This window comes from Erpetoichthys calabaricus, chromosome 18 (genome assembly GCF_900747795.2).
Source record: "Erpetoichthys calabaricus chromosome 18, fErpCal1.3, whole genome shotgun sequence".
Taxonomy (NCBI): domain Eukaryota; kingdom Metazoa; phylum Chordata; class Cladistia; order Polypteriformes; family Polypteridae; genus Erpetoichthys; species Erpetoichthys calabaricus.
In genome coordinates, this window is record NC_041411.2 from 46,229,798 (window position 1) to 46,255,888 (window position 26,091).

Here is a 26,091-nt window from a genome sequence, read left to right on the forward strand (position 1 = left end):
AAATACTTTTTTGCCTCACTGTATGTCTAGTAGACATTGGGTAAATTTAAAGGATTAAAAAGGTACCAGGACTTTTGCATGCAGTGCTGATGAAAAAACAAACTAGAAAATAATCGTGTATGTGTATGGACTAAAAAAATCACGCAGAAGCATTATTACACCATCTTATACATGCCATTAGCATTTACACATTAGCAGACTGAATATGAACATTGGGACAGGTCAAGCCATTTTAGAAATCGGGCACACTGGGAAGATAAAATGAATTGTTATATCTCAGTAGTCTTTGTCATAGAGCAGCACATTTCCATTTTGTGATGGCTGATTTCAAATGCAACTCCTGGTAATGGCTAATAAGGCTCGACTAGGTTAATCCTTTAAAGTATTATTAAAAATTGAACAGCTGGATGGATGGATGGATTGAAAATGCATAAAGGTTGGTGATCTTTCCAATTAGTATCACAATAGCCCTGATAGTCCAGCGGTTGGACTCATGACAAAATTCTCAGACGTGTGGCCTTTCCATATTCTTCCAGTAGTTATTTAAAAGCACTCTTTGCTGCAGGAGCATACATTTTCACAATGTCTTCAGTAGAGAAGTTGTTTGAACTCAGAGATCTTGTTATGACCCTTTCAAATGTCATCTCAAGACAATAACCTGTACTTTAAGAGATATGCCTGAGATAGCAATAAAGGATCACCCAAATCTCAATTTAAGGTCAGGTCAACGCATCTGCAGAAACTGCTGTGACAGTCTATCAAAACCCACACCCAAGAACAAATGGATCTGTCTGCCTGACTCTTCCAGTAGTGACTTAGCAGACCCTCCTGATCCTGAACCTATGGCTGATCCCCTCAACATCTGGAGATGAAGGTACATGGCTAGAATAAGTTGAAGAAGCTATGCCCAGCACTGGAGAGATGAGACTGAACTTTTTACATCCTTGTGGATCTCCATCCTATTCATTCCCATACCATCCTGATACACTTGTCATGGATCATCATGATGTGCTTTTAACAGGACTGACGTACACAATTTCAAGCAAAGACAATTTCTGCATCAATGGCTCTGATGGTGTATAAATTGAGAATGTAGCTATTATTTATGTTCTTAGATTCCCACCTTAACATTCAAAACAGTACAGCTTGTAAGTAACTTATTCGTGATTGCACCACAGTTGAATTTCTTTCCCCACTCTAGTGGTCTAAGAGCCCATCTAGTAAAAAAAAAAGTATGTTGTCAAATACTAAAATTACTAAAAAATACTCGGGAAATCACACTAACATTCCTGTATGACCTGTTAAAGTTCCTGTTTGCTTCAAGGTCAGTGCATCCTTTAAACATGGAATCTCTCCAAGTAAAACAATTATAGAAAAAAAAAGGTCCATTAAACTCTGAAATGACAGAATCAAAACCAGATTCACAGCAAGCAAAATATACAAAAACACATCTTTGGGCTCATGAAGTACCTTTTACAGCAGATGTAAAAATAGAAATCATGTCTTTCTGCTCTTTAGCATTCAGCTGGTCTTGAAATGCTATTTTATAAATATATACTAAAAACACATGAAATGATTTTGGGAAAGGAAGTGCTAAAATAAACTGAAAAAGAGTACAAAATATTAATAAAGATTTGATCCACGTAGGCCAAATTTTCAAAAGTAATGAATCCTACCTGTTCAAATACTGCTTATCAACATTAGGTCTGTCTACTATTTGATGGGTGATAGTTTCATCTGTAACTTCATATGTAGCACCAATGCACAAGGACCGGTCCCAAGAAACCAGTCCACCAAAACACCTGTTGAAATGAGAGAACAAAAGGCAGACCAAAAATCATAAGTCCAGTCAAAAGATCAATTTGAAATGTTTTAATGGGAAATTGCAAAACTTATAAAAGCAGTACATATTTACTGCTTTTATGACCTTGTTATCAGACTAACCTAATAAAACATTTTAAATTACCTCTGATTAATGCAAATGTAGGATTAACACATTCAAACTCCCCGCCAAAGTATAATGAGCATATTGTATAGTAAATATGTACATAAACATATACATACATATATACACACATACATATACACACACACACACACTATATATTATATATATATATATATATATATATATATATATATATATATATATATATATATATATATTATATATATACACAGTATTTTGCGCACCATAAGGCGCACTGGATTGAAAGGCGCACTCTCAATTGCGGGGCTTATTTCTGTACTTAAGCCATACATAAGGCGCACCGTATTATTCGGCGCATGCAAAAACAAGGTAACAGAAGCAAAACAATGAGTTTAGTTAAACCTTATTCTACTACGTATTTAAAAATACACTCACATTGTTTTTTGATCAGTCTGTTGTCACAAATCCATCGAAGTCCTCACCTTCTGTATCTGAATTGAACAGATGGGCAAGTTCGCCATCAAACATGCCGGGTTCCCTCTCGTCATTGTCGGAATCAGTCTCGTTGCCGGGTGGCTGTTCAGCAATGATTCCAGCTTTCGCGTAAGCTCGGACAACAGTCGAAGCAGACACCTTAGCCCAGGCATCCACAATCCATTCACATATGGTGGCGTAACTCACCCGGCGCTGCCTTCCAGTCTTAGTAAAGGTGTGTTCGCCGTCTCTCATCCATCGCTCCCATGACGCTCGCATCTTCACTTTGAACGCCCTGTTTACACCGATGTCCAGCGGTTGGAGTTCTTTTGTTAATCCTCCTGGAATGGATGGCAAGCTCCGTATTCATTTGCTTCACTTGTTTTTTCACAGTAGCGGTGATATGGGCACGCATGGAGTCGCAGATCAACAAAGACGGTGATGCATGGAAAAACCCACCCGGTCTCTTCACATACACCTCTCTCAGCCACTCTCTCATTTTCTCCTCGACCATCCAGCCCTTTGGATTGGCCTTAACGATGACTCCGGCTGGAAACTTTTCTTTTGGCAGCGTCTTCCTCTTAAAAATGACCATAGGTGGTAGTTTCTGTCCATTACCGTGGCAACCAAGAACAACAGTGAAAGCCGACTTCTCATGCCCCGTGGTGCGTATGGATACCGTGCTGGTCCCCTTTTTCTCCACAGTATGGTTCACGGGGATGTCAAAAGTGAGAGGGACCTCGTCCATGTTGGTGATGTGGTTGGGCTGGATTTTTTTGTTGGTAATCTTGTTGCTGCAGTAGGTGCGGAAGATGGTCAGCTTTTCTTTGTAATCTGCTGGCAGTTGCTGCGCCACGGTAGTTCGTGCGCGGATGGCGAGATGGCGCCTTTTCATAAAACGAAAGCACCAAGACGGACCTCCTTGAAAGTGCTCGAGCTTCATGTCTTGTGCTATCGTTATTGCCTTCAGTCGAATGGTGACTGTAGAGACGCTTCTCCCGGCTGCTCTTTGTTCAAGAATCCATTGTTCAAGTTGGTCTTCCAACTCTGGCCACCTCGCCTTGTTCCCGCGGAAACTCTTTTTTGTCTTTTTAACTTGGCGCAATTCATTCTCCTGCTTCCTCCACTTCCGAACCATAGATTCATTGATTTTAAATTCTCTCGCTGCTGCTCTATTCCCATTTACAACCGCGTAACTGATAGCCTGTAGTTTGAATTGTGCATCGTAAGCATGTCTCTTCTCTGATGCCATTTTCAGGGTCCTTAGCCAAACAAATGTGGTTTCGCAGTGCACCAGTAGTACAATATACCTACCTGCCGTAGGCGTGGCGGAGGTAAGTGTACGTGGCTTTACGTAATGTTCTGCAATTGGTTTATCGCTGCCAGCGTTCATAGTGTACGTATTACTACGTCCCTATGTCGGCAGGAAATGGTCCGACAGTCAATCAAGCACAGCACTTACTAAAATGCACAACAACATTTTTACAGATTTTGGAACTCAGTGCACACATAAGGCGCACCGAATTTAAAGGCGCACCGTGGATTTTCGAGAAAATTAAAGGCTTTTAAGTGCGCCTTATAGTGCGCAAAATACTGTAATATATCTATATATATATATTATTATATAATGTGTGTGTATATATTAGGGGTGGGCGGTATGACCAAAATTCTGTATCACGGTATTTTTCTAAAATTATCCCGGTTTCACGGTATTTTTTTCCCATGCATGAGTGGATGTTAAACACATTTTCCACTGCAATTACTGGCTAAGAATAACCTATTCCACTGTCAAGAGCATTGTACATTGGACAAAAAATTTTTTTTTAATGTGCACACAAGTATTAATACAGGTTTGCATTGCCCCAAAAAGTGATACTTTTCAAGGGGGTGGCACTAATGAAGAGAAGGAAATCACATTGCATGACAGATGCAGTCAAAATATAGAACCTTTTTATTTAACAAATTTTGCAAAAACAAATTATAATTTTGACAACATATTTTCAACCATCCAAAGAGGCATTTAGACTTAGGAAAATATCCAGAAGTGCTTGTCAAAAGTTGTATTGCACTGAACATGTCTTAGAAAAGGAATAAATAAATATTTTTTGTAAAACAACTACACTTTCTGTTAATGTTAACAATCTCTGTCCACTGACACGTTAAAATGACTTTTTAAAACAACTTTACCATCATTAAACTGCATAATATTTAAACTAATAAATAATAATAATAAAATAATTGTATTATTACTGATAGTTGCACTATTACTTCAAGGCTTCAAAAGCCCAGGTGCATTACACAGTATTCACCAAATTAAAATAAAATAAAACAAGTGCAATCTTGGTGATGGCATCTTTACCAGCTTAACTATCATTTAGGCAAACTGCATTAATATGGACCTTGCTTCAAGCTAAGCTATATACATAAATAATACAACTGCAACTTGCATTTATAATTGTATTTGTGGTATAGCCTTACGGAATCGTATTAGGGCCACGGTGAAGAAAAAAAAAATACGGACACAGGGAAGAAAAAAAAAAACTATACGTCAAGAATAAAGTCGACATTTCCACTTTATTCTTGCCGTTTATGTCGAGATTAAAGTCGTTATTTCCACTCTATTCTCATAGTTTACTTTATAATTAAAGTAGAATGTCGTGAACTAAACTTCATCCTAAAATCATTGTTTCATTTACTAGATTTTCTCAAACCCCGTCATAAGTTAATGTAGCACATTAAATGCTTTGTGTTGTGTTCCCCGACCCAGTTGTTAATCACTACGCTCCTTAAACTGACTTCCTCCGCACTAATAGACAGCGATCACCATACACAATCCATTCACTGTATGATATTCCTGCTCTCTGAAAATTTAGAATTTATATCAAGTATTTATTTATATCAAGTATTTATCTTGGCATTCTAAATGTTCAGAGAGCATGAATATCATGTGAATGGATTCTGTGCGGGGATCGCTGCCGTTGCCTCCTCTTAGTGCAGAGGAAGTCAGTTTAAGAAGCTCGGGGAACACTTAACACAAAGCATTTAATGTGCTATATAACTTATGACGGGGTTTGAGAAAATCTAGTAAATTAAATATTCATTTTACGATGAAGTTTAGTTTACGATGTTCTACTTTAATGACAAAGTACGAGAATAAAGTCAACATGTCGTCACAATATTACACCTTACCCAGGTACATTACACTGTATTGAAAAATAAAACAAGTACAACTTGGCTTGCAGTATTATCCAGTAGTATAGAAACAGTATTCACACATCTGACCTTTTAAAACTAAAGCATCTCCAGGCGACAGATGTGACTCCTTTTTTTCGTCTCTCTGTCCATTTTCACCGCACGGCATACCTATGCTACCGCCCACTATTTGGTGGTGTAGCAGTGAAAAAGAGCCCTAGTGCAACAAATCTGTGTTTAGCGGTGTAGCAGTGAAAAAGGTCCCCACTGGAACAGTTTCCCGCTGCGCCACGTTCTGAAAGTCGTTTAGGCAATTTAAACCGGTGTTGCGGTATAAGAAAAATCCGTATCATAAAAAAAAAAAAAAATAAAAAACGGTTTTCGGTATGAACCGGTATACCGCCCAGCACTAGTAGAAATCCATGTCTTGTAATATTTGGGGGGACGGGTTGGGGGGCTCACTCAGTATGGGGAAACAAATTTGACGAGATATCTCCAGAGAAAGAAAACCAATCACAGTAATGGCTTTCCCTCTTTTCTTCACACTTAACACTAGAATTACCAGAGGCTACGAAAAAAACTCGTAGATCCGTCCCACCTTAAATCGCTTCTTAAATCCGTTTGCACCTCTCCGCCATCATCTTTTGTCTTCTAAATGTGTAGATAAAGACAAGCTACAAGCAGCCGGCTATTCCATCCCCCCACCGACTTAGAACGTGCACGAACTTCTCCCAGCTCATGCCTTGATTGATTATCTGGGAGTGAAGTGGCGTTTTAGAGTGGAAATAATAGATCGTTATTTGGAACACACGCATTTCATGTGTGTTCCGTTTCTACAGTAATCTGTGTAAACACATTTTTAAAACAAACTTTTTCATTTTCTAGTAGTAAGTGACAAAATGTAGGCATAAACTATACAATGTATGAAGCCTGAAGTCCAAACATCAAAGAAACACTTTCATGAAAGGTACAAATATAACAGAACAAGCTTTTATTCAAAAATATAACTGCCAAAAAAAAAAAAAGCCACCTTAGTGTGCGACACTGACACTAATTTACTACGACTGCCGCCGTGGTGCAACAGTATCAGTTGCTGACTGGGAATCAAGAGGTCACGAGTTTGATCCTGCTCGACTTCCTTTTGAGAAGTGAACTGCTCTTATTTTTTACTACTTTAGAATAAAAAAATACATTTGATTTCAGTCTGTAACAGCCGGTGTAATTTATCATATTTGTGAAGGTTAGATTTGTTTTTTTTTATTTTTTTAATTCACTTTTCATTTTCTCAGTCGCGTTCAGGATCCTTCCCTACCCCATCTGACACTGCTGTTTTCACATAAAGACGTGCTATAGCTCTGCAGTGTATCACGATACATACGACCACGTTTTTTTTTTCTCCCCCCAATCTTGCCAGTCCCCCACATGCTGCTGTATGCGGTTTCTTTTGTACTCCAGGACATGCAGAGGAAAGCACAGTAAAGAGCAGTAACTTCAGTGCTATATGCAATCATCAGACACTCCCCATCTGACACTGCTGTTTTCACATAAAGACGCGCTATAGCTCACCCAAGGAGCGCCCTTCCTACATTTACGACATGTGTACTTGTTGCACTGTACACACCTCTCTGTGCTATGGTTCCTATTATACTGAACAAGCACCTGTAATTTGCAGTTCTATTCATTATCTCAAAACACCACGCACATTCACAGTAATTCCCAGTTATGTCCACCACTCACACCCACGCCCACAACCATACAGAACTTATTCCACATCAGAGAATTTCCAGTTTCAGTTCAAGTGTGTAATAGAAACCACAGCATAGAGAGAAGTGAGTACATTGTAACAGGTACACATGTTGTAAATGTAAGAAAGACGATTTTTGTGTGTGTGTGTGAACTGTTAACATTTGAATCTGATGATTGCATATAGCGCTGTCTTATTCAGTGCGCGCAAGAACATGCAGGTGGCCAGTTGCTGTGTGCTACAACATGCTGGCGGTGATCAACGCACACTTTAAAAAAAAAAAAAAGAAAAAAAAGAAAGACAAATGTGTGACGTTTTGATGAAATCATTTTATGATGCGAATAGTACCAATCAGAAAACATCGTCGAAGTAATGCAATAGTATTTGAAAACAAACAGCATCAGATCGGGTGTGAATTTATACTGTGGTGCTGTTAGAGTCAGATCAGAAGCCGAATAAGCTCCTGTTCTGACTAAGTAAAAAAAAGCATTAATTAATCAACAGAAATAACCGCAATCGACATTTTAAACTTAACGATTTACAGTGCATACCAATTTATAAATTTTATGTCCGTTTGAGGTTACAAAGAAAGAAAAAAAAAAAACCAAAACAAACAAAAAAAAAAAAAACCAAAACAAACAAAAAAAAAAAAAAAACACTTCCTCCCCAGCGGGGAATCGAACTCCGGTCTCTAGGACACGGCAAGGCTGCTGTGCTCTGATTCTGCAAATCTTAGCGTTACGCCACGGAAGGTGTTATATTATTCTTGAACCTTTTGCGAAAGTGTTTATTTGATGTTTGGATGTCAGACTTCACACATTCTATAGTTTATGCCTACATTTTGTAACATTTATTACTACAATATGAAAAAGTTTGTTTTAACAATGTGTTTACACAGATTACTATAGAAACGGAACACACATGAAATGCCTGTGTTCCAAATAACGATCTATTATTTCCACTGTAAAACTCCAGCAGTTCAGTCACTCCCAGATAATCAAAAAAGGCATGAGCTGGGAAAACTTAGTGAACGTTCTGCGACGGTGCGGGATGGAATAGCCAGCTGCTTGCTGCTCGTCTTAATCGGCACATTTAGAATACAAAAGAGAGGTGAGAACGGTTTTAAGGTGGGCCAGATCTACGAGTTTTTTCGTAGACTCTGGTAATTCTAGTGTTAAGGATAATTCAGTGGCACATCAATGAGACTTTTAACTGCTTCTTTTATGAACTAAGTTTAGACTACAAATCTACCTTTGTTATGAAAGAGTATTGTGCAAGGAATAAAACATTTTGCAAGGAATAAAACATTTTTATTATGCAAGAAAAATGCTAGAACTTTTGGACATATGTTACACTTTAAAACCTCTGATTTACTAAAACAAAAACAGATTAACAAAACAGTTATTAGCTACAGTCCTAATGACTATAGCTTCCAGAATTAAATGCTCCAATGTGACTACAACTGTCAAACTACGGCAACAAGATGGTCTGTGTAGCCATATCACAGCCCTAGGAGACTAGGTATAAATCCTGGCCTAGTCAGACTATAGACTCATTCTCACAGTGTGTGCCATTATTAGGTTTCTCTCTAGGTACTCTGGTTTTTATTCCACATCTCAAAAATACACACATTACATCAGCCATGAATGTATGTCCTGCAGTGTGTTGGTTCCTACCTTATGTATAATGTTGACAGGGATAGACTTTGTGACCTTGGATTGAATTTTTTTTTTCCCAATTTGAAGAAAACACATTGAAACATGGCAAAAATACTTATACTTTAGAAAGGGGCACACTTACTGTAGTTTAGTAAATGACAGAAGTATAAGAAACACGGCTAAAGTCAAGAATCCAAACATTGATCCATTCATCAATTTTCTAAACTGTTTACCTAGTTCAGAGTTTTGGTGAGTTAGAGGCTATCATGGATGCATTCAGCACAAAGCAGGAAAAAAAACCCTAGACAGGATGCCAGTATATTGCACTCATATCCATACTCATACTCATGATTGGCCAAATTAGGACTGCCCAGTCAACCTAACCTGCACATCTTTGTGAGGTTTACAAAGAAAAATGTTACAAGCAAAGACAGTTAAAATGTATTTTTTCAATTTTCTACCATTTTGACAGAGACATGGTTTTGTGAAAGAATAAAAAGGATCAACCATACCTTATTACAAAGGCAAGTGACTCTCTTGGCACCTCCCTATTAAGAAAGAATTTGAGACCTTCAAAAAGTTTTAGCTGAGCCTCTGCTTGCTGTTTTTCCTTCTCCCTCAACTCTGTCTGATTAGCATCTTCCTGTTGAAAAAACAAACACATTACACAATCAGCATGAAAAAAATTAACAAATAAGCCAAAAACAGTACTTTCCAATTAGTTTGGTCATGTTTTATTATGGCAAACATTCAAGCGATCTAAACACATCAATAAATATCTTATAGGTGTGTAACTGGCCTTCTTTCATTAGGCTGAAATGTTTTTGTTTTTTTTTTCCCCAGGAAGAGACATAATGGAGGGTTGACAACAGTTGTTTGTGCACCACCACATTTTCCATAATTATTAGGATGAATTAGGTCACAGCTGTATGAGCAAAGTGGCTATTATCGAATAACTGAAAAAATAATTGAAAATTCTGCACTACTATGCATGGTACAAAAATGACATTTCAAATAAGTGAGAGTACAAATGAAAGCAAGCTCTGCTGAGGGCATCCATTAATGTGTCTACTGGCACAGAGCTGAAGCACATCAGCTGAGCTTCATTAAGCTGTATGGTGTTGCATATTTACTTCACATAGCCACCATATGAACGCAACCTCAATTTAGGTTATCTCAAATCACATGTCAATTATCGTAACTCCTATAACTATTTGTTAATAATATTTATTGTACAATATTTGATTAACATTATCTACATAAAAGTCAAAGGTAGAGTATCAACATCATGCCTGAAAAGTGATTGCATTGACAGGTTGCTTGACTTGTGTGTAATGCTGTTGTGGTGTAATGGAACAGAGCTTGATTATCAATTTCACAGGGTACTGTGGGTTTGATCCTTACTTCCTCTTTGTGTAGTTTGATTGACCCTGAATTTACACTTTTTTCTATGGTCGTGCGAGAAGTGCATTATTAAGAGGCTAGGTTTTATCCAATTACTGGTAATTTATGACAATTGTGTCACATGTGTACCTTTGTGCATATTTATTTTTACTTTTAAATTGGTGTTATGTTCCATGTTAACCCTTAACACTGCTGTAAAAGAAACTCCCTAATTACTGACAGAAGACACTTAGCGTGACTACCACAGTACACAATTTCATCACAATGCAGTATTTCCTGTAGTTAGATTGGTCCTGTGTCAGATCACATTTATACATCATGGGAACTGCTCTAGGGTTCGTTCAGTACTGTGCCGAGACCACACTTTCCCAAACATCTCAGTTTGGCTATTCTGGTCTGCACCTGAGTGTGACTGCCATGTTCACATCTACCTAAACAAACCAGACCTTCAGAAATACTGTACCAGACTTAGGAGAAAAAAAAAAAAACACCCAAGAAAAACTAGGTGTGAAAACAGCTCAAATTGCTGTAAGAATCTCTCATTTTATTAAGGACTATAACCTTTCAGGATAGGCCTTGGTCTTCTATGACCCAAAGTTTGGAAAAGCAAGTTCAGTAAATACAGTAGACCCCTGCGAAGTCGCGGTTCTAGGGTTTGCAGACTCAGTCGTTCACAGACTTTTCCTTACAACCTAACTATTAATTGTTAGTGGAAAGCGCAAATATACTCCGCAATTTTTTATGGCTTTTTTCGTGGCAATACTGTGCTATAGAAAGAACAGGAAGCAACCGCTGAAGGAAACGCGGTTTGGGATGGTGAAAGTAGCCAATCCGAGAGCGTTATTCATTTCTCCTTGCTGCTGATTGACTGCTGCCCTGTGACATGTCTCCAGCTGAGTGTCCTTGTGTTTTTCATTTTGTTATTGTATTCATTTAGTTATTCTTAAATGCACAAGATGTCGGCAAAACGCCCTGCACCTTCTAATAAGGCTTCTTGCACTCAGCCTAAGTGCCAGAAGAAGTTTAAAACACTCCAGGAGAAGGTTTGAACTACTGGATTTGCTCGGGGAACTAAAAAGTTAGGCTGCAGTAGCACGCCACTATGGCATTAATGAAAGCACCGCACTCTACATAAAGAAGAACGAAGCAGCGATCTGGAGTATCATATCCGTAAGTTTCTGTGATAATGCCAAAGAGGTAACGACTGTAAGGAATAAAAATATTGTCAGGATGGAATCTGCCTTGGCATTGTGGATCACCAACTGCAGGAAGAAGAACATCCCCTTGGACGGTAACATCATCCGTGAGAATGCATGGAAATTATACGAGCAGTTCGCTACAGGAGACAATGTAGCAACTTCCGATCACAATGTTCCTGAAACCTATAAAGAAAAGCCAGCACGAAACCCCACCAGAAGACCCGTCCAAAGAAATGTTTCCTCATAAAGCGCCTGAAGAAGAGGTGCCACTTGAAGAGTTTTAAATCCTCTGCATCGTACTGCACAGCTACTTCATCAATATCATTCATCATTGGTGAATACCCGTACGTTTTACCGTTTTTTAATTAAATGATATTATTATGTATTTACTCTTCTTATAACAAAGAAAACGACCGCGCACACCAAAGAAAACGCGCTTGCATGAATTACAGTACGTATAGCGATAACATCGGTATTTTACATTCTAGCACTGCGGGAGACATAGAACAGTACTGTACAGTATATGGGTTTAACTTTACATTCTGTTCTTAGGTAATGTATTAAGCTGAAATTAAAGAGCTTTGGGGGCATACTGTATTTAGGGTTTAAACCATAATAACAGGCATTTAAAAAGGCATTTTTTAACCACATCCAACAGTCGTGGTTTTTCACAATTCGCAGGTGCTCTAGGAACGTAACCCCTGCAAATTTTAAGGGTGTACTGTACTGATATTGCAGATTTGGTAGCAGCTGCTTAGTTTTTCTTTCCATTGTTTTTGATTTTCTTTCATAAAGACTTGTCTAGTTGGTCAGGCTTATCAGCTCCAAAGGCAAATATTACAAAAGTAAATGGATAAATTCAATACTGCACATTCATATCACTTTAATATATGCATATCCAATGCTGCAAAAAAACACAAACAGCCATCTGTCTAAATACTTCTGCTTGCCTAGAATGGAAGAGTTGAACACAAAAATTGTATTATTCTATAACTTCAAAGCATATGTTAAAATAAATAAAAAGGGTTATTCTGCAGCAAATCCCATATTCATCTTTCATTTCACATCCAAACTGTTGCATATGTAGTAAAAATTGCTATTTAATATTATTAGACAAACACTTCTGTGCTGGGCATGGTCTTTATAGCAATGCTCAATAGATTCATTGGCAATGGGCTAAATTATTCTGAAGGTGATAAGAAAAAAAGCAAGTAATCCAAACAATGCATAGAATAATGTCAAAACAAAAATTAATGAATAGCAGTTAACACCCATGTATTTACTTTTCAAAAAATGTTAAGTTCAGTTAGAAAAATGAGAACAAATATAAAAAAAAAAAAATGGGACTCTACTTACCCCCTCTGTTGGAAATTCATCAAGTTGAACTTCATCGTCTTCTTTAGAGGGAATAACATGAGTTATACTTGCAGAAAGAGATGATAATCTCTACAAAAAAGCAGAAACTTTCAATAACTAACTCTGTATAGGAATAAGTATATACTAAAAACTTAACTAAAAAGGCAGGATGTTTAATTACAGCATGAACATTTTCATCCCTCTTATTGAGCCTTGATGCAATTTAATTCAAATGTGAACAAAATGTGTAACAATGCTTTAAAAATGTAGTTAATTTTATCTAAAGCATGCTGCTTATGTTTGCCAAATGAATAACTCATACTTAAAAAAAAATAATTCTAATCTATAATAATATTCTATCAGTATGGAATTAAGGATAATTGCCTAATAAGAAACACATAAAATGCACATTATCATAAGACTGACAGGGATAGTCTCACTATCATCAAAGGCATTATTTTCAGGGGCAGATCCAAGACCTACTGGAAGGATTTTCTTTGTCAGGTTCCTAGGAGCTGCGGTGGGTTGGCACCCTGCCCGGGATTGGTTCGTGCCTTGTACCCTGTGTTGGCTGGGATTGGCTCCAGCAGACCCCCGTGACCCTGTGTTCGGAATTCAGCGGGTTGGAAAATGGATGGATGGATGGGTTCCTAGGAGGGGTTGGGTAAAGTCGGTGTGTTGCTCCTACAACCCTTTTTTTTATGATATGGATTTTTCTTATACCGCAACACCGGTTTAAATTGCCTAAACGACATTCAGAACGTGGCGCAGCGGGAAACTGTTCAAGTGGGGACCTTTTTCACTACTACACCGCTAAACACAGATTTGTTGCACTAGGGCTCTTTTTCACTGCTACACCACCAAATAGTGGGCGGCAGCATAGGTATGCCGCGCGGTGAAAATAGACAGAGAGCATTCCGAAACTCAACTAAAAGTAAAGTTGAACATGATGAACAGAAGAACTTTTGCAGAAAAAAAGGAGTCACGTCCGTCGCCTGGAGATACTTTAGTTTTAAAAGGTCAGATGTGTAAATACTGTTTCTATACTACTGGATAATACTACAAGCCAAGTTGTACTTGTTTTATTTGTTTTCAATACAGTGTAATGTACCTGGGTACTGTGTAATAGTGTGACGACATGTTGACTTTAATCTCGACGCTTATGATGAGAATAAAGTCGACATGTTGATTTTATTCTCGTACTTTGTCATTAAAGTAGAACATCGTAAACTAAACTTCATCGTAAAATGAATATTTAATTTACTGGATTTTCTCAAACCCCGTAATAAGTTATATAGCACATTAAATGCTTTAAGTGTTCCCCGAGCTTCTTAAACTGACTTTCTCTTGCACTAAGAGGAGGCCCCGGCAGCGATCGCCGCACAGAATACATTCACTTCATGATATTCCTGCTCTCTGAACATTTAAAATGCTAAGATAAATACTTGATATAATTTTCATGGTGAAATGCATTAAAGCATGCATTAATCATGTGGGGGCATGGCGGCGTGGAGGTTGCACTGCTGCCTTGCAGCAAGGGTGTCTCGTGTGTACCCTGCCTTGCATTTGCATGTTTTTCTGGTGGGTTTACTTCAGTTTCCTTTCAAAGTCACGTAGAATGTGGGGTGTTGTTACGCTATATTGACCCTGCTAATGTATGTTTTGCTCGTATTCACCCTGCGATGTGCTGGCGACTCGTTCAGGGATGGGCGCCACCCTGAATAGATGGCATAATTAAACATGTATAATGAAGATATTTTTAAAGTTCTGAACACTCCGTGGACTAAGTTTATAACTAGTTTTAATTTCACAAAGACGTTTATCGTGTGGTGATTGGTTATGTGGAGAAAGAAAAATGAAAGATAGGAATTGGGGTTTTGGTACGTCAGATAGAGACAGCACGCGTGGAATAAAGAAAGCCTGCTCAGAAGAACATCCATTGAATTCTGTGTTAGTGTTTCCGACCACCAGATCACAAACCCAACATTTACACAATATTTAAGTTAAACCTGTGCGATAGCCATTCATACATCCAGTTTTTTGGAGCCTCGTCACACCTGCCATAAAGTTCTCTACACTGAACATACACCTGGGGACCCCTTACTGCGAGGAAGCAGCACTACCGCCTCACTACCGTGCATGTTTAATATCTGCTTTAATGCATTTCATCATGAAAATGATATCAAGTATTTATCTTAGCATTATAAATTTTCAGAGAGCAGGAATATCATGAAGTGAATGGATTCTGTGCAGTGATCGTTATCTCCTCTTAATGCGGGAGAAGTCAGTTTAAGAAGCGTAGCGATTAACAACTGGGTCGGGGAACACAACACAAAGCATTTAATGTGCTACATTAACTTATGACGGGGTTTGAGAAAATCTAGTAAATTAAACAATGATTTTAGTATGAAGAAGTTTAGTTTACGACATTCTACTTTAATTATCAAGTAAACTATAAGAATAAAGTGGAAATGACGACTTTAATCTCGACATAAACGGCGAGAATAAAGTAGAAATGTCGACTTTATTCTCGACATATAGTTTGATTTTTTCTTCCCCGTGTCCGTATTTTTTTTCCTTCACCGCGGCCCTAATACGATTCTGTAGCGCTATACCACAAATAGCATTATAAATGCAAGTTTTAGTTTTATTATTTATGCATATAGCTTAGCTTGAAGCAAGGTCCATATTAATGCAGTTTGCCTAAATGATGGTTCAGTTGGTAAAGATGTCATCACCAAGATTGCACTTTTTATTTTATTTTATTTTAATTTGGTGAATACTGTGTAATGCACCTGGGCTTGAAGCCTTGAAAAAATAGTGCAACTATCAGAAATAATACTATTATTTATTTTATTGTTATTATTTATTAGTTTAAATATTATGCAGTTTAATGATGGTGAAGTTGTTTAAAAAGTCAATTTAACGTGTCAGTGGACAGAGATGGTTAACATTAACAGAAAGTGTAGTTATTTTACAAAAAATATTTACTATTTATTCCTTTTCTAAGACATGTTCAGTGCAATACAACTTTTGACAAGCACTTCTGGATATTTTACTAAGTCTAAATGCCTCTTTGGATGGTTGAAAATATGTTGTCAAAATTATAGTTTAAGTTTTTGCTAAATTTGTTCAATAAAAAGGTTCTATATTTTGACTGCATCTGTCATGCAATGTGATTCCTTCTCTTCATTAGTGCCACCCCCTTGAAAACTATCACTTTATGGGGCCATGCAAACCTGTATTAATACTTGTGCGCACATTAAAATGTTTTTTTTGTACAATGTACTTGACAGTGGAATAGGTTATTCTTAGCCAGTAACTGCCGTGGAAAATGTGGTTAACATCCACTCATGCATGGGGAAAAAATACTGTGTAACCGGGATAATTTAGAAAAATACCGTGATATAGAATTTTGGTCATACCGTCCACCCCTATCATAAGTACGTGTAAATAAAAAAAAGAGGCTATCACTTAAACTTATTTGGTTATCTAATAAGTTAGTTATCTGGTTAAGACATCGGGACAAGTTTTAAAGGTTGTTGAATGTTAATATTATAGGTTTCTACTTCAACTACTTGACTCAGTAATAGATTCCCATAACTCTTAGTATAAAGTGCCTCCTTGTTTTACCCTTTAATTTCCACCATAGTCTTGCCATGAAAGGCAAGAGAAAAGAGATTCAGCAAACACAGTCTACCTATGGACAGACAGAAGACTGGCTCACTCAAGGATTTGAGTTCATTTTTGGAGGTGGCCACCTCATAGACTTCGCCACCTGACAAGCTCTGGGATAGAAGCGGATGGGACAGTCATGAGGGAGTAACTTGGATGAGGTGAAATAAATCTTTGCTCATCTGGGAGAAAGATTAAAAACGACTACCATTATCAGAAGTGTCAGCACAGCTTTGACTTTGTGGGTAGTATGAATCGAAAGTTTTTTTTTGTGTTATTTGCATACGGTATGTGTTGGTGTGTTTTTGCGTTTATGGATCAGATTATTGCCATTTATGTTTGTGTAGTTTTGTAAGATTAATTTAATACAATTATTTAAGTCATGTTTATTTCTCTGTCATTTTGTTGATACGATATAAATTATATATTTCTTTATCGATATCGTAGAAAGGGGTCTGAGGGAGGTTTAAGGCTGACCTAGCTGACCTACTATCTTTGACTTAAATACACCACCAAAAGCATAGTGACGTTCAGTGTTGGGTATTGGGATAGGCCGAAGCATTACAAGGTCTCCACTGAAACTTCTTTGCTCAAAACTAAAGATGTTTAATTACATTATTATCAGGTGGAAAAAATATTTAGAATATTTCAGAACATATCCTTTATTCTGGGACACCCAGAAAATGCCTCAAAAGTAATTAGTACCTCTAAATAACTTTCAGAACCCATGGCGTAGTCTTCTCCGTATTCGGAGGTCATCAGTTCTTCAGTGGGACTCTCCAGCTATAATTTAAAGCAATGGATACATTAACAAAGACAAATATGCAACTCTAGTACTAACAATGTGGACTTAAGCTGAGGACTAAACTGCAACGTTGCAGGTTCAATTTACAAATTTAACTCCTGTAGTTGGTGGGGGTATTGTGCTATAGTCCTTTGTTTTTACATTAATATGGAAACTATGATCTGAAAACATATAGGACTACATAGAAGATGAAGGCAACAGCCACTTAAGACACTAAAAAATACAAAGTACGCCAGAAAGCTAACTGAAGAGGTGTCCTCCATTGAAATGAATTTCCCCAATACCACTAAACCATTATGAGTTTATCGGTTATTTTCTGGTGTGCCTCCCAAATCTTTATCTTCCACTCTTTATAGTCATGGATATACTTTAAAGAGACTCGTTCTTCTCATGCCATCTGTTACCATATACAACCACATCAGCATTGGCCACTCTCTCAGCCTTATATTCTCTATCTCCATCACAGTGCATCACTTCACCCAATCATCTCATGCCCAGAACAAGTTAGTATGTTCATGCTCCACATCATCAGTAAACAAAAATCTTCCTTGGAAAACCATTCTACTCTGCTTTGCACTTCTACTCACCATGTCAGTCTCCATCAAGAAAAGTAATGGACTCCAAATGCAGCCCCACCATTACCTCAAAACTTTCACTATCACTATCTGCTGTCCTCACTACCATTCACTATTTGTCCTTCGTCATACACTAATATGGCTGTGGATACCAACTATTTGTCCACACATAACCACCTTGATGCCTACCTCAGTACTTCTAGTGTCACTCATGGGCTTTACCCATATTTACAATATATAATATATATAGTTTTTTTTCCCTCTTCAACGGATGCTTTTACCCCCCAATTCTGTCTGATAACAAAAATTGCATCTAATCTCTTCCCAGGAATGAAACCAAACTTAATTTTGCTTTCATTTGATTTCCAATTCTTTTCTCTAGTACTCTGTGAACCACCTTCATTACTTGCTCCAAAAGCCTAATTGCTTGACATGATGCACACTCCAATGGATTGCACTTTCCTTCATAAACTAGAATAAGTATACTTTCTAATCTTCAAGAATTCTCCATTCACACACAATCACACTGAACCACTGGAGATTCTACTGCATTTGCAATTGCTGTGAACACTACAGCTGGGAAGCTGCTTTAAGCTATCTTCATCTTTTCCAACTTTTTTAGACATTCAACTAGGTCTTTGTTTTCTCATCATGAAAACCATTCACCTTCCATACACTTTATTCGGAAACGTCTCTATGACTTTCTTCCACGTATCCTTAATCAAGTACTTTACAAGTTTAGTCCTGGTGGACTCAGACCGATGCAGGCTTTTATTCCACTGATTTTACAATCGCTGTTTCATTCTTACTTTTAACTTGGCTAATTGTTTAACTATTTGGCTTATACATACATATTTTTGGCACAGGTTTAAATGATTGTTTCGTTTTCTTTTTTACTTCTCCAACTTCTATAAAAAAAAAAGGCTGAATTAAAAAGAGAATGGCAAAGAAACATAGGCAAAACTGGAGTTTTGACAAAAATACTCAAAAAAAAGTTTAAGTGGCTGTAAGAGAATAAAAAAGTAAAGCTCACCAAACAATGAGAATTTTAAATTAAAATTGTAAAATTGCTTGGTACAAAAACCCACAGCCATACTGTTCTCCCAGTACTAAATTTGGGAACCACTTAATCCGAGTTCTATCAAATTAAAATGTTCCCTTCGGTATTTTTTTCCCCCGAAGTAATTTGCATCTACCTTAGATCTTTCTTTTGAATTCTGTTTCATGATCCTGAATACATTATTCATTCATTCCTTTATTTGCAACTCTCTCTGCTATCTTTAAGCTATCTAAAAATCTTGATTCAATCTCAAATTCTCCAGCTTCCCCTGTAAACAATGTGTGACAATATACAGCATCAGCATTACAAATATGGTCACATACTGGATTGTTTACAATCGGAAGGTTTTCTAATTCCTAAAAATATGAACATAATGCAGCCAGGTCACTTATTCTTACTCAGAATAGGTATTCAGCACTCAGCAGCTCGTTTGTTGAGGGTAAAATAACATGCTCAAAATTGTGGAGTCCATAATTCATTATGTTACATCTCCTATGGAAACAAATTGACTAAACTTCTAATCTGATACTACATTTCAGCACCAATAATTTTTTTTCTTGAATCATGGGCATCAAAGTGGTACTTCATGTCTATGTGCAAACAAACTAAAAGAAAATCTCAGAACATACAATATCTCTGCAGACAATTAGGTGATTAATTTAGAATAATATGCTGCACTCCTTTCACACCTGGATTGGATCTAAAAGCAGAGATTATGTCAATAATGTAGAATTAAAAAAAAAAAAAAAAAAAATTTTTTTTGAGAAAGGTCAGATTTTTATTTTTCTAAGACTTCTCCACCCTAACTGGAGGGGATTGTTTTATTCAAGATTATGGCAACAAAACTGCCTAGCTGACTATCTGGAGAACTGCCAGACTCCAGTTCAATGACTGTAAACTGTCAGCTGTTCAGTAATCCATACTTAGTTTTGCTCTGATTTACAGTATACCCAATATACACATGCCTCAGAAACTTATTTGTAACTGATTTTGAAGCTAGCAGAATTTAATAGTGACCACCACAGGTTACTGTGTACATTTGTTTTTACAAATTAAAACCTCATATAAAGAAGTTATTTTAAATAAAATTATTTTGGGAAGAAAGTCTGATATCCATTTAATACTGAAATCAGGTTTTACACATACTTACTTAACATGGCCAATAAACTGAAGTTTCTGGGTTACAATCAATGCATTGGTATCAGTCCAAGCGCTATTACAGTCCCACTTCCTGATTAAGTGAAAAATAAAAAAAAATTCCCCAACGAAAACTAACCAAACCCAAATCTATTAGACTGTAAATACCGTCTTTTTCCGAAAATAAGACACTGTCTTACTTTCTTTTTTGGTCCAAAATACGCACTAGGGCTTATTTTTGGGGGAGGACAAAAATAAAAGTATATTTATATATTTTTATTTAATATTTATTTATTTTACACAGAATACAGAAATTAAAATTTATTCAATTACAGTCATGTCATCTTCTTCTGGAACATCGTCATAAATCAAATTCTGAATTCTGTTCTGATTTTCCTCCAAATCCATTTCCTGTTGAATCATTGGCCCGAATCTCTCATGTCTTGCAATATAGCTATCGTTAAATGAATACTTCTTGTCTAAGTAGCCTGTTCGTAGTGCATTGGAAACACAACTATCAGTTATTTTGTCCCATGAATTTTGTACCCAATTCACAACTTCCTGTAAGCCTGGTTTTACAAAATTACCTCGATGATTTCTCACCATTCTGTTTTCAATATATTCATTGATTTCCATCCGCAAATGATCCTTGAATGGCTTGTTTATTGCAATGTCAAGTGTCTGGAGGTAACCAGTCATTCCTGCCGGAACCATTATTTGATCAATCTTCCTCTCAGCAAGAAAGTTTTTCATGTCTTTAGCGCGGTGAGTACTGGCTGAATCCCAAACTAGTAAACCTCTATTTCGACCCCTCAACAGTGGTGGCAGCATAAAATCAACCCACTTTCTTATAACTGCTTGGGTGCACCAGGCTTTTTCACTTTCAATGACATAAATTCCTGAAACGCGTTGAATCTGGTCTTTTTTACCTTTAGTGATTAAAAATGGCGATACTTTCTTGCCATCTAGACGAATCGCCAAAATACAGGTAACACGTGCACTATCGTAACCGGTAGAAGGAACGTAAATTGACGAGGAAGCCTTGTGGTGAACCGTCGTTTGAGCTCCTTGGCCTAGGAATACTGCGGTCTCATCCATAGCAATCATGTTGGAGAGTTGGTATTTCGAAAAATCGATGCCATCAACAAAAAGCTTAAACGCAAGTGCACGTTTAACAACTTCATTGTCTTCCAGCTTAAACATTGTTGTTGATCTCCTTAGAGACAGTTCATGTCGTTGAAGGAAGTTGTCCAGCCAGTGTGACAATGCTTTAAATTCTTCTGTGGATATATCAAATTCAATTGCCGTTTCAAGGACAAATTTTTGAATTTCAGCCCTGCGCACAACCAAAGCCATTGCTCTCCTGTCGGCAATCCATTCCCAGATGCATTCTTCCAACTCAGAAAATAACGGCTGCCGACCTGATCCAACTCTGCGTTTTTTCTCATTTCCTTGGTCCACCAGTTGACACAGGTTATCGTAGTCTGCACGCCATTTACGAACCATACGGAGATCCAGCATCTTCTCTTTACAAAAGGCTACAAGATTTACACCCCTGGAGTCTTCCACAATTCCCTTTTTGTACTCGACGGAATAGCTCTTTCGTTTTGTACCGGTACTCATTTTAACTGCGGTTAAAAATTACTCACTTTATAAAAAATAAAATGAAATAATCAGACTTACAAGACTGAAATGAACAAATGTTGTATCTGCACTGTCGCTCAATGTAGACTGCTGCCTTAACGAACAATTATTTATAGTGTGCGCCAACGACGCGTTCCGTCGCATTCCGCATATGCATGCCCCCCTCCCCACCTCATTCGACCATACTCTGCGATACGCGCGACACAGTACAACACAGCAGAGCAGAGCGGACACAATATTTATGTATTCATGCTGCCTTATGTTGTATTTTTAAGATAAATTCCAAGAATTAATTTGAAACGAACTGTAGAGGTAAACAATGAATTTCTCGGAATATTTTATTTCAAACATTTCTCTGAAATACGAGTATTAGGGAAGCTAAACATACTTAATACATCAACAGCATTTTTTAACGAATTCTTTTTTTCACATTATTTTAACTAGGGCTTATTTTCGGGGGAGGGCTTATATTACAAAAAGTTCCGAAAATCTCGATAGGGCTTATTTTCGGGGGATGTCTTAATTTCGGAAAAAGACGGTATTATGAAGACATCAGATTTGTTGACAATTTAATCAACCAGCAATACCCCTTTTTAGTGGTGAATTAAAAAGAAAGTGCCAAAAGGTATTCAATGTAGATTTATTGCCAATGTTTGTTGACATTAAACAGAAACAAACTCAAATTTTCAGAGTAAATTACAAGCTGACAACACACAAACAAAAAGGGAATAATAAGAGCTTGCAAATTTAGCAGAAAAATGAATTTGACATCTGAGTTAATCAAATCCAAACTAAAAAAAATTTCATTTTCCTTTTAGTGAAAGTATTTATCACAGTAGTTCCAATATTCTTAAAGTATAATTAAATAAAATCTATCAAAACGTAGAATAAAATAAATCTCATTAACTGCTAAAGTAATACCTAAAAATCCAAAACTTTAACTCAAAAATGTTTTAATCAATAACAAATATAAAATTATTTACAATGTGAATTACATATTAATAGGATATACCAAGGGGAGAAAATATTGTAATGTATGAGATACTCACCTTTGGTGGATAAACTAGATTAAAATTCTGATAAAGACGAAAGTTTATGAAACCAAGGAGAGTTGTGTAAAATTCAGTAAATGTGGCCATTACTCTGTAATCTACATCAGTTGGGTGCTGCAAGTTTAAAAAAAAAAAAAAATGAAATGAAATTAAAGAAATACAGTCAATTCTATTCAACAACTTAAAAAAATGTTATGAAAAGTTACTGTTTAAAAAAAGTTACATATTTTTTTTTATTGATCACTCCTATCACTTTATTTTATGTGGATATGTGGATTCGTTCCCTGGACACACTTACTTTTACAACATGGGCATGGATTTTTACACGCCGAGACTCGTCTATTCAAGTACTCAACTTCGAGCGCTGAGCACAAATGCCAGTACCGGTGTGGTTCCCTATTTACCCGACGAGGTAAGAAGGCAGGTATCGTGGCAGCAGAGCCGGCACTAAGCTAAAAATGAAGAGTCTTGCGAGAAAGTGGCGTTTTAAGTCTTCGGTGCCTTCTGTGATTCTGGGAAATGTGAACTCAATCTCAAATAAGATCGACAAACTGGCTGTGCTGGTGAAAAATGTCAGAACCTACAGAGAATGCAATTTGCTGTGCTTTTGCGAAACGTGGCTAACTACCACCATCCCAGATGCTAACGTTGAGCTACCCGGGTTTAGGACAGTTAGAGCGGACAGAGATGCAAGTACCTGCAGGAAGCACAAAGGAAGAGGACTCGCTCTCTATGTTAATACACAGTGGTGTAACTCTGGAAATGTTAACGTCAAAGTCTCCACTTGCTGCAGGGACATCGAACTGTTGACCGTAAGTTTACGTCCCTATTACTCTGCCCAGAGAGTTTGGACACGTCATTGTTGTCATCGTGTACATCCCTCCTCGGGCGGACGTGGAGACAGCGAGTGACATCATCCATTCTGCTGTTGCGAAGTTACAAACGCAGCACCCTGAGGCGCTTGTGCTAATCGCTAGAGACTTTAACCATGTGACACTGGACAAAACATTACCTGCCTTCTCCTAGTATGTGGACTGTAACACCCGGGGAAATAAGACTATAATGTTTGCATACAGTAAATCAAAAGACGCATACAGCGCCACCCCGCTGCCTGCGCTTGGGAAAGCAGATCATAACCTGGTTCTGCTTCAGCCTCACTACAAACCAAAAGTGAGGGTCCTACCTACAATCACACGATCATTCAGGAAGTGGACCCCGGAGGCAGAGAAGGCTCTAAGAGAATGTTTTGGAACTACAGACTGGGATATCCTGCAGGGATCACATAGTGAGAACATTGAGGAAGTTGTTGACTGCACTACTGACTACATCAACTTCTGTATGGACATTGTAGTTCCAGTAAGAACAGTACGCTGCGATGCTAACAAGCAGCCATGGATTACAAGTGACATCAAGGGCCTTTTGAACCAGAAGAAAAGGGCTTTTAAAGGAGGTGATCAGCATGAGCTCAAGCGCGTGTAGAAGGAACTCCAAGTCCAGCTCAGGGCGGCGAAGGAGCAGTACAGGAGAAAGCTGGAGCAGAAGTTGCAGAATAACATCATGAAGGAAGTGTGGGATCGGATGAAAATCATCACTGGCTGCCCCTCGAAGCGGGGTACCACCATTGAGAGAGATGTGAAGAGAGCAAACTAAATGAACAACTTCTTTAACAGGTTTGACCACCCTAACCCACTCTCACCTCGGAGTACTGCACCCTCCACACATCCTTCTGCTGATACCAGCATAGGAGAGACATCCCCACCCATGATTACAACAGCGCAAGTGAGCAGAGAGCTGAGGAGACTTCATGCCAGCAAAGCAGCAGGTCCAGATGGAGTATCGCCATGACTGCTGAAGGTCTGTGCATCAGAGCTGGGGGGTCCTCTACAGCGCATCTTCAACCTGAGCCTGGAACAGGGGAGAGTCCCGAGGCTTTGGAAAACATCTTGCATCACCCCAGTCCCAAAGGTATCACGTCCTAGTGAGCTGAATGACTTCCGGCCTGTTGCTCTGACATCACATGTGATGAAGACCATGGAGAGGCTGCTGCTTCACCACCTGAGGCCACAGGTTCAACACGCCCTCGACCCTCTGCAGTTTGCATATTAGGAGAAGGTGGGAGCGGAGGATGCCATTATCTATATGCTACATCGATCCCTCTCCCACTTGGACAGAGGCAGTGGTGCTGTAAGAATTATGTTTCTAGACTTCTCTAGCGCCTTCAACACAATCCAACCTCTGCTCCTTAGGGACAAGCTGACAGAGATGGGAGTTGATTCATACCTGGTGGCATGGATCGTGGACTATCTTAAAGACAGACCTCAGTATGTGCGTCTTGGGAACTGCATGTCTGACATTGTGGTCAGCAACACAAGAGCGCCACAGGGGACTGTACTTTCTCCAGTCCTGTTCAGCCTATATACATCGGACTTCCAAAACAACTCAGAGTCCTGCCACGTGCAAAAGTTCGCTGATGACACTGCTATCGTGGGCTGCATCAGGAGTGGGCAGGAGGAGGAGTATAGGGACCTAATCAATGACTTTGTTAAATGGTGCGACTCAAACCACCTACACCTGAACACCAGCAAAACCAAAGAGCTGGTGGTGGATTTTTAGGAGGCCCAGACCCCTCATAGACCCCATGATCATCAGAGGTGACTAGGTGCAGATGGTGCAGACCTATAAATACCTGGGAGTGCAACTTGATGATAAATTAGACTGGACTGCCAATACTGATGCTCTGTGTAAGAAAGGACAGAGCCGGTTATACTTCTTAGAAGGCTGGCGTCCTTCAACATCTCCAATAAGATGCTGCAGATGTTCTATCAGACGGTTGTGGCGAGCGCCCTCTTCTACGCGGTGGTGTGCTGGGGAGGCAGCATTAAGAAAAAAAGACGCCTCATGCCTGGACAAACTGGTGAGGAAGGCAGGCTCTATTGTTGGCATGGAGCTGGACAGTTTGACATCTGGGGCAGAGCGACGGGGCGCTCAGCAGGCTCCTATCAATATGGAAAATCCACTGCATCCACTAAACAGTATCATCTCCAGGCAGAGGAGCAGCTTCAGCAACAGACTGCTGTCACTGTCCTGCTCCACTGACAGACTGAGTAGATCATTCCTCCCCCAAACTATGCGACTCTTCAATTCCACCCGGGGGTGTAAACATTAACATTATACAAAGTTCTTGTC

General features: G+C 38.3%; 1 protein-coding gene across 1 annotated transcript in view; it reads right to left on the reverse strand.

Moving 5' to 3' along the window:
• The window catches only part of pes (pescadillo), a 79,776-nt gene that overhangs the window by 7,557 nt on the left and 46,128 nt on the right, over nucleotides 1-26,091 (reverse strand). Inside the window, exons 7-11 of the mRNA XM_051921475.1 lie at nucleotides 22,903-23,019; nucleotides 17,338-17,415; nucleotides 12,958-13,047; nucleotides 9,511-9,641; nucleotides 1,677-1,802 (exon numbers count right to left, since the gene is read on the reverse strand). Of these exons, the coding sequence (XP_051777435.1) occupies nucleotides 1,677-1,802; nucleotides 9,511-9,641; nucleotides 12,958-13,047; nucleotides 17,338-17,415; nucleotides 22,903-23,019 (542 nt within the window). The remainder of the gene's footprint in view (nucleotides 1-1,676; nucleotides 1,803-9,510; nucleotides 9,642-12,957; nucleotides 13,048-17,337; nucleotides 17,416-22,902; nucleotides 23,020-26,091) is intronic.